The following is a 9,441-nucleotide window of genomic DNA, read 5'->3' as shown; positions in this document are numbered from 1 at the left end:
CAAGTGGACGCCCTCAGGATTATCCTGACACAGCTTATTATGCTTCAAACACACTCGCGTGTACTGTATGTGCATGAGGAATTGAATGTGGCATTGCATTTACATTTATACATTATAATCACAGACTATTACAACACAGACAACACACATCCGTGAGATTGTCGCTAACCAAGCAAACACCAAAGCATGTTGTGACTTTTATTTTCTACTGATGAGTAATGACTGCTTAAGATTCAATCTTCATCATGACACCATACAAAATACCAATCTTAGTCGAAGACACCAACAACCAATTATATGATTGATTGCCAACGATGCGGCAGCTCAGCTACAAAGTTCAATAGTCCAGTTTAAATGACCAATTGGTTGCGGTTAAAATGACAATAACTGTGCTTCAAATCAGTGGAAGTGGGATGGACAGCATTACATGTATTACTGATCCTAGACTCTGTCCACAGTTCTGCCTGCATCATCCATCATTAGGGAGTGAGCACTTACTGTTACTACAAATCAGTAATAGCTTTGACATTAATCATCCAAACTTGCATTAATGTTCTTATCTTTGGGGAAAGTCATTTTTTTTATCCCTTCAAGTGTTATTTCAATTTTACATTTCATTTATATTTTACTTACACAAAATAGTAATCACAATTTATTATATCCACCCTTCTTATTCCTCCCTCTTATAGACACAGTGGAATAAAAAAACAGTTATTTTTTTTTAAAGATTTAAAGTTCCCTGTGTTAATTGTTCAGTTATCTCTCGGTATTTGCCAAATATAAACCAATTTTTTTTCTAACAAAATTTCTGTTTACCCTTCCTGTAAAACGTTCATAATACTTTTGAAGTCTTGAACTTCGGGCCGTATATATTCACACTATCCAATTTGCTAAAATTACTAAGCCTCATGTGTCAGGTGTAAGTGTTTGGATTTCCGTTGGAAATAACTTTGTTGACAATGCTTTTCAAGAGAGTCTGATTGTGCTCTAATGTATTTCTTTTACAATTGAATACCTATTTTTGTATGATAAATTCTGAAGGAATTGATCACATCCAACTTATAATTTTACCCCACATATTGAGCTTCACACGGGAGGATAAGGACACGCTTAATTGCTGTATCACTGTGACTTCAAATGTTGATTTGGGGATTTCTCTTTATGTCACTTTACTGACCCTATAAGGCCCTTTAACTTAAACTTATTTTCTTCTTCTAGTCGTTACTAATATTTTGTCATTTTTATTTGCTCATGCTAATGCTCAGGATTTAGTGGGATTTACACTGAGCTTCCCCGTGTGCCTTTTTGAAACATCTTCCTCCTCTCCATCTTCTAGACATTTAGTTTTATGAAATGTGCATGACGGTTTCAGTTACAGATAAACAACTTTGGTTGACAGAATTGGGTACAAAATGACAAGGTTCAGACATCATCAGGGGGGCTGATGTCTCCAGATGTTTCTAAGTTCATAGCGGATACAAACTGAGACACTCAGCGTCGGAGGCTGGCAGCGCAGAGCTCCGCACGCACCATTTAGCTGATAGGAAGCCCTCGAGACCAAACAGTCTTACCATCGACAAGCTGCTGCTGAATTTCAAACTCCCAAGGTACAGTGCGATGAAAGACGAGGTCGGGAAGGGAAGAGGGGAGAGGGAAGGGAAGCATCATCTATCCCAACTCAATCGAAACTGACTCTTGCCTTCAAGGTGGCGGTGTGAAGGATGGGATTGGATAATAGGATCTCTTGCTAGGGGAGGTGTGTGTGTGTGTGGGGTGTGTGTGTGTGTGTGTGTGTGTGTGTGTGTGTGTGTGTGTGTGTGTGTGTGTGTGTGTAAGGTACGTGTGTTGAATCCTCCTCTAAGGTGAACTAGAAATACAGCTGAACATAAGATGTGGAAGTCATTCCCAGCCTATTAGAGATGGTTGCATCACTCCTGGCATATATGCATATCATTAAATAAATAAAGTTTAATTTCATTATAACAACATTTAGGTCATCAGACAAACAGAGATGACAAGTTATCCTGTGTCACACTGAACACTTCCTTTTTCCATCTCTGAATTCATTAAACCAAAAGCAAATTTATGCTGAGAAGTGGTCCCACTACCAAAGTTTTTTTTTTTAAGTGTGTGGCAAAAGTAGAAACAGAAGGTGGTGAGGACTTTGACATACTGTAGATGGATTCGTCTACAGAGGATGACTACATTTTTCTGTTTAGCATCTCGACTGCAATACGTTACAATTCTCCATTTTGTAGCCTCTTGCAGTGGTTAAAAAAATGCTGCAGCAAGTATCAAAATACCAACAACAATACATTTCACAGTCCCTTAGTTATTTCCTTTGTGAAAGTCAGACTTTTTTCACCATGTTGCATCTGGGAGCTAACTCCTGTTTGCAATAGCATACAGGCTTATAAAATCCACACTGCTGTATTCCATCATTTTACTGCTCGTGTAATAAAGGAGGATGATGCAACTCCAGTGTCACTAAATTTATGCACATGAATCATCACTCCATTCAAAAACAAAAATAAACTCTAAAAAATGTCATTTTGGGGATGCTGGAGGATAATTAAGCAATAACAGTGTTACTTTCATGTAGCACGATATGTGTACATTTATGGTAGTGTGACATATTGTTACCAGCAGAGCAAATGAAGAGGTGAGGACCTGTTCATTCATGTGTGAGGAACCGTTTCAATGATGATCGAAACCAGTAAAAAGTAGCAAAGCTCATGACAGTTTGGTATTTGACACCACAAGAAAATCCTAATTAGTTTGACAAATAAGGAAAAAGGGATACGGCATCTGTTGAATGCTACATCCGATGCCCCGTTGAATTCACAACATACAATATCGGTCATTAACAGCTCATTACTATCAACGTTTGGCAGTGGCACACACACGCATTATTCCTGTGTGAGCCGACTCAACATTAGCCAGCTTACAGGGAGTTTTTCATCTTCATCCAGACTCCAATGAGCTCCAAATGAAGATGTAGTAGTTTAATCAGTTGCTCAGCCAATAGAGGCAGCTAATGTTTCATATCCGAGAGAAGAAAAAAAACAATGTGAGAAATATTCAAAGTCTAGAAAGCCCCCCCGAGAAGTGTCTGCAGTTCTTGCTCTGGATTTGTGCCCTTAAAAAGGAAACGCCTAAAGCATGTTCATCTGTGCAAACAACAAAAAAACATTTCCATGTCTGTGCACCTTAATCAGGCTTGCTATTTGCATAGGACTCTTGGCAACATCATTCTAATAACAGAATTTGAGATATGATTAATATCTGTTCTCTTTGTGACTGTGACTACTGCCAGTGTCTACAACAAAAATCAATGAAGAATGCCACAAATCCTACTCTGCCGTAATTCTATAAAAGTACTGCTTTGTCCTCTGTGTTATCATCGATTTGGTGTCATTTTAGATTCTCGACTTAAGTTAGAAGCCCATATTAGGAAAGTGTCCAAACTATCAAAACAGATTAAAACTTTTATTTTTGATGACACCATGTACCACCATCTGTCAGTGCAGCTCAAATAGATATATACATATCATTAAACGTTATCATAAACATCCTTGATCAGAGATCAAAGAAATGGCATCATTACTAAATTCTTCAAAAACATAAATTACATATACACTCATTTTTTCTGACCCATTGTTTTAATTGTGATTCTGTTTTATCAACTTGTTTGTTTACCCGTTTTAACCTCGGGTGAGCTGCAAATGAGCTTCAGCTGAATGCCCTATATATACATTACATCTGTCGCACAGCTTATCTGTAAGTAACAATGTTTATCTGTTTGGTCACTGGTGAATAAACAAATAAATACACAACTTGTTTTCTGACAATAGAATAGTCTCATTTTGGATTGCACGAAAAAAATCATGCTGTGATTTCCTATGATGTTGCACCTTACTGTGCTCAGTTCTTCTAACGTTTTTTAATTAATCAAAGACATGAGCCGTGTCCCAAATCAACAGGAAATGATTAAAAAAAACTGCCTTGGATCAGACTGGGTGAAAAATTAGCCAATTTCAAATTTGGAAACTTTACAAAAAATGTTCTTGGCGTCTCATCTGTTTCTACAACTTGTTTTAACTTTGTGAGTCCATCAACAACACACACACACGCACACGCACACACACACACACACACACACACACACACACACACACACACACACAGTGTACCTTGTTGAAGTCTTCACTTGTGGCTCTCATCTCCTTCCAGGTTTTGTTGAGCAGCTGGATGCAGATGCAGAAGAATTCCTCGAAGGAGCGATCGTGGGTGAAGAACATGGGGTGGAAGTCGTGGCAGTTTTCACTGGCTGTGGACACGAGGGAGAGAAAAGTTGTCACCTACAGTACAGCAGCGGGTTAAATGAAAGCTGATACCAATGAATAAAGCCTGTTCGTGACAGCAATCCATTTCATGGTGACACTTGATTTAACACAAAAACAAATTACCTTGCATCTAATTAATACAAAACTGTAATCACGTATAGTAAGTGCCCTAAATAATGCTCTAATGGGGGCAATTATTACTTCTTACTTATTCTCGATTAGGCTAAAACCAGTACGTTTTAGAATTTAGCATTACTCTAAAAGCATTGACAAAGTAATGGGTAAGCAGTTGGTATCAGTTGAACATTGTGTTGCTACTAGCAACCACTACTGGCACAGTTCTATACCAGTTGCAGTTTAACTGACATTGCATCCACCATTTTGTCAGACCTGTCACCGAGTAAATATTGACAAGCATCTTTTATCTACTCCCCAAAGGTTTTTATCAGATTTTTTTCGATTATAGCCATTTTGTGGTTATTGATTGGTAATGAGTGGAAGTCCCTATGGTACAGTTACTCAGTGCATATGGCTAGGGCTTTTATTGTGAAAGGTAAAAAGAAGTCGATCTGGTCTGTGCTGCATTTGTCAAGGTTGAAAGGAGTAATGAAGTTTGCCCTCTTGTATGGTCATTAATCATTTATATGGCTCTTGGTTCACACCAACAAGCCTCTGCGTAGTTGTACAATCCAAGAGTACGTATTTAACATGTTCGTTCATCACAAAGTGATTGGTTGATGCCTTTATTTATGGGGCGAAAGTTCAATAAAATTGAAAGAACTCCCCAAAAAAAAATTATATAAATATTTGCATTTTTCATGACAAAAACAAAAATTTGACAAATATATATTTAGATACAAATAAAAAAATTGCCCCAGTGTGTAAAGGCCTGTTGGCAAAAAGAGCAAAAAGCTTATTTGGCAAAATGTCAAAAGGTTTTTTTTAATACCGATACTCATCTGACCGTAGCCTGGATGTTTTTATTTGTATGTTACCACTACACCCCTTTAATCAGTTCCTAAATCTAATCCCAATAAGCCAGATCCTGACTCACATTCACTACATGTCCACATACACCGACACGAAAAGAACAGCAAGATAGCCGGCAAAGGTCCATTTAGTTTTTACCTCTCTCCTCCGTTGAGCCACTCATGCCATATGGTGGCTCTGAGCTATAAATATGTAATTGGGCCTGAAGGAATGTGGCCTGAACCTGATCACCTGACTAATGCACAGCAACTGGGACAAGCGGCCCACACACACACAGCTACTGCAGGTAAACATCACTTGGCTAGAAAATGTTACTGATGAAATCATCAAACAACTGCTGCTGAAAGGTTCTGCATTACACTTAAAAGTGACACATGTTTAATGATCATACATGACCATTCTGGGACTTGAACTTCAATTAATAAATCATCAGGCTTGTGCACGCTAGATTCATATTCGAAACGCAGCATTTTCCACAATCTGCATCAAAGACATGGAAGAAAGTTGATGTGTTTATAGTTTATTTCCGAGAAACAGCCACTGAGAATGAGATACAGTTCCCCAACGAAGCAAGGCTGCGTGTTATTGAAAACTGAGCTCGCAAAATACTCCTTGGAGACAAATTGTGACCAGCAAACACTGTTCCAATTGGATTAAGATGAGATTTTCCATTTTCCAAAGCCATAGATGGTTTATTTTCTTTATTAGCAGTGCTCTGAAGCGTTTCACTCCCCACTATTTGAGTGAGAGTGTGTTTGAAATAAGAATGAGGGGGAAGAGGGGAAAGCCGGGGCTCTTGAGTGCCCAAACCATATTAACCAAGAGGTAGAGTAACAAGGCTTGACATTCATTTCAACTAAATTCATCTCCCTCTCGTCGTCTTGCTGAGATGAGTTGCGGCCTTGAGCCAAAGGTTGGTTCATTTATAGAGTTTCAGAGCAGAGCAGCAGGGGCACTGGCCCACCACAAGCAGCCATGAAATTGAATGGAAGAGGTCAGGCGGCAATTGAAACTTCACAGTATAATGAGTGATGCCCGCAGGCCACGGGCACAGCGACTGGAGCCTTGATTTGGAGCGATGGATGGGAGATTAAGGGGAGGGGGAGGTGGTGAAATCCGGGGGGGATGTGCTACCCGTGTCGGTAGTCACTCAGGAAACTAATGGAGCTGAGCCAAAAACAGATGCTGACTGGCTGCTTAGTCAACAGTGCATTGCCCTTGGGGACAGAGAAATAAAAAATAGGAGATGATGGAAAAAGTGTAGATTTAAGAAAAAGTCAAATACCCTTTAGGTTGACTGGAAAAAGTTATTGGGAAGTTTAAAGTGACCTCTGAGCTAAACAGACTGTTTATTGATAGGACCAACAGAGCCCTGATGTGGCAAGGTGAGGGGAATTACATGTCAAGGCCTATTTGGGGGATACAGACAGTGAGCAGTCTCATGAGGCTCTGCAGATTTCTCCATCCTCAGGTTTTTCCAGGGATGCTGCGTGGCAGACAGTGTCATTACCTCTCGCAGGGCTCAGCAGGACCTGAAGCAGCACAGCGAGGAGGCAAAAAACCCAAAACACTATGGTGTGTTGATGCTGAAAATAGTTCACAAACAGTGTTCTGCATTGTAAGTGTGGATCACTGAATATTTCATCAAACAAACATAATTCATCCACACTAGGAAATTTAGGCGCAGCTGCTCTGCATTTTAATGAGATGGAAATGCAACAGTATGGTGGTTTAATACTTGTATTTATGGGAAGAAAAATATAGTCTAGATCACACTAAAATTAAAATGACTTATTTAAGTTTTACCCTTGGGGGTACAAAATGGGCTACCACTTCAGTGGTTCATTAAATGTGAATGCAAACAACTGAAAATTAAAGCTGAAAATCAGCAATTCAACCTCATAGTTGCGGTTTCATTTTAAATCCAATGCTAAGGAAAACAATGCTAGCCCAATTCTTACAGACTGAACTATATTTCATTGAGCCTTTTGCAGAAGAATAGTCTACATGGAGGGAAAAAACAATTTAATACTTCCCTTATAAGCATTTCAGCTGCTTTCCAGCTAGCTGAAATGTCACGCCTGAATCATTCTCACCACTGCACAAATGCACTTTAAATTATCCGCCTGGACAGAGACGGCACAGTGTTAGTGCAAAGTCATGTTACTGTGAGTGATTAGGTAACTCCTGCTTTAAGACTTACTAGCCTTAAATAGGCCTTGATTTTTTTTTGTGTTTTTTTACCAAAGCGATGCTTCAGCATTATTCTGATGATGAAATAAAACATCCGTTATGCAATAAAATACTTCACTGCCCCCCGCACTGACTGATGGTACTTATGCGCTGGATTGGCTGCACCAAAAAAAAAAAAAAGGAACATGGAGCTTCTTGTTACTTTTGACCCGAATCATTGAGCTGCACACAACCTTAATCTGGGGCTGACCACAGTCTATCTGTGTGTGTGTGTGTGTGTGTGTGTGTGTGTGTGTGTGTGTGTGTGTGTGTGTGTGTGTGTGTGTGTGTGTGTGTGTGTGTGGTAACGGGGAATCATTGGGAAACTTATTTCAATAACAAACTGTCATTACTGTTTTACATTAAGGATAATTGGTGCCAATGCTGTGCACTGGGGGACACAGATATGACACATTCAGATTCCTGAGAGGTCTTTTACTTGAAGAGCTATTATTTAATATTCTGTCTTTAGCAGTGGCACTGTGAGCTACGTTATATCAATTTCTTTCTCTAACTTACATTACTGCCCTGTACATTCAGATGAATAAAGCTAACACAGTTTCAGGACACTAAACCTGTCAGTGAGGACGCAAAACGCTGACGAATGATGATTTGTCCGAAATCAAATCCCCAAATTGCTCAATATCAGGTTAAACAGTTGTGTCCTGTGTTATCCTGAAGTAGTGAATGAGCGATTTCTGACACGGTTTAAAGAAGGTATTTTGCCTTAGCAGTTCATGGAAAACTGCATTTGATTGTGAGATGAGTAGAGACAGCAGTGCAGCAACCGTTTTCTTCCTTATAAGTTATTCTATCAACACCCAGAACTGGTCTTTTTCAATTGTTGTTCTTCAAATTCTCTTTTAAAAAAGAAAAAAAATGATATTGAAAACAGCATAGTACCATGACCTATGTCCCTAAAACAGGTAAGAAACCCGAGGCTAAGCTCTTCATACACCACTGTGAACTGGACCCTTAAATGGTTGAAACGGGTTATGTAAAACCTCTCTACCTTCCTTCCTTCCACTTAGGAAAGCCTTTCTCTCCCACAGGCAGGCTAACGCGGTCATGGACATGGGGTGGGCGACTGGACACATCAAGTGCCTGAGGAGTCTGACACTTTTTCGATGGATGAGTCACACAGCCAGGGACACACACACACGCACACACGCACACACACACACACACACACACACACACACACACGCTCGCAGAGTGCTCTGCTTGTAGCTGGCTGTCACGCCACAAAACAGCAGGGTAGATATGAACCCTCTCTCAATTTAAGTCAAAATGTATGACTCTTTTTTGGCTGAGCATGTGGGCCCACAGCAGACCATTTGGATGGATGGAAAATGTAATGAGTTTTCTTTGTCCTGTATGCTTTTCATCCATCTGCACAGCCAGATGTTCAGTGCCTGTACCACCCATAAAGTAGGTAACAGGACACTGTGATGACCAGTTTAGGTTATGCTGGACCATATGCCGATATGGATCAGCAGAGCTCATTTTTTTACATTTACCGTGCATTTGGAAGTGGCATATGGTCACAAAGTATTTGTGACCATATGCCACTACCAAATGACAAATAGATATGACATGGTGGAAAAAAAACCATTTGTCTTGTGACACTTACTTACATGATAAAAGGATAAAATAACTACTGTGTATAACACACAGGTTTCCTCTTGACATGACAGGAAGTATACAGTATGTTATGCTTGACGACACTCTAGTTGTGTGGAATCTGTAAAGGCCTTTAAGTTATTTCAGAATGCTTTTAAGCAAACAAAGTTTTCAAAATTAAAAATTGAATTAGCTCAAGGGTCAAGAAACATTTTGAAGACAGGGACATGAGGTTTGCACACAACAGGGA

At 39.6% G+C, this 9,441-nt stretch overlaps 1 protein-coding gene across 4 annotated transcripts in view; it reads right to left on the bottom strand.

Annotated features, from left to right (window-relative positions):
* Positions 1-9,441, bottom strand: part of elmo1 (engulfment and cell motility 1 (ced-12 homolog, C. elegans)) — a 101,240-nt gene that overhangs the window by 27,763 nt on the left and 64,036 nt on the right. For all 4 annotated transcript variants that reach the window (XM_054605821.1, XM_054605820.1, XM_054605819.1 and 1 more), the window contains one exon: positions 4,194-4,330. In XM_054605821.1, the coding sequence (XP_054461796.1) occupies positions 4,194-4,330 (137 nt within the window). The remainder of the gene's footprint in view (positions 1-4,193; positions 4,331-9,441) is intronic.

The sequence above is a fragment of the Anoplopoma fimbria genome, chromosome 10 (assembly GCF_027596085.1).
Source record: "Anoplopoma fimbria isolate UVic2021 breed Golden Eagle Sablefish chromosome 10, Afim_UVic_2022, whole genome shotgun sequence".
Lineage (NCBI taxonomy): Eukaryota > Metazoa > Chordata > Actinopteri > Perciformes > Anoplopomatidae > Anoplopoma > Anoplopoma fimbria.
This window is presented reverse-complemented; position numbering and strand designations above follow the sequence as displayed.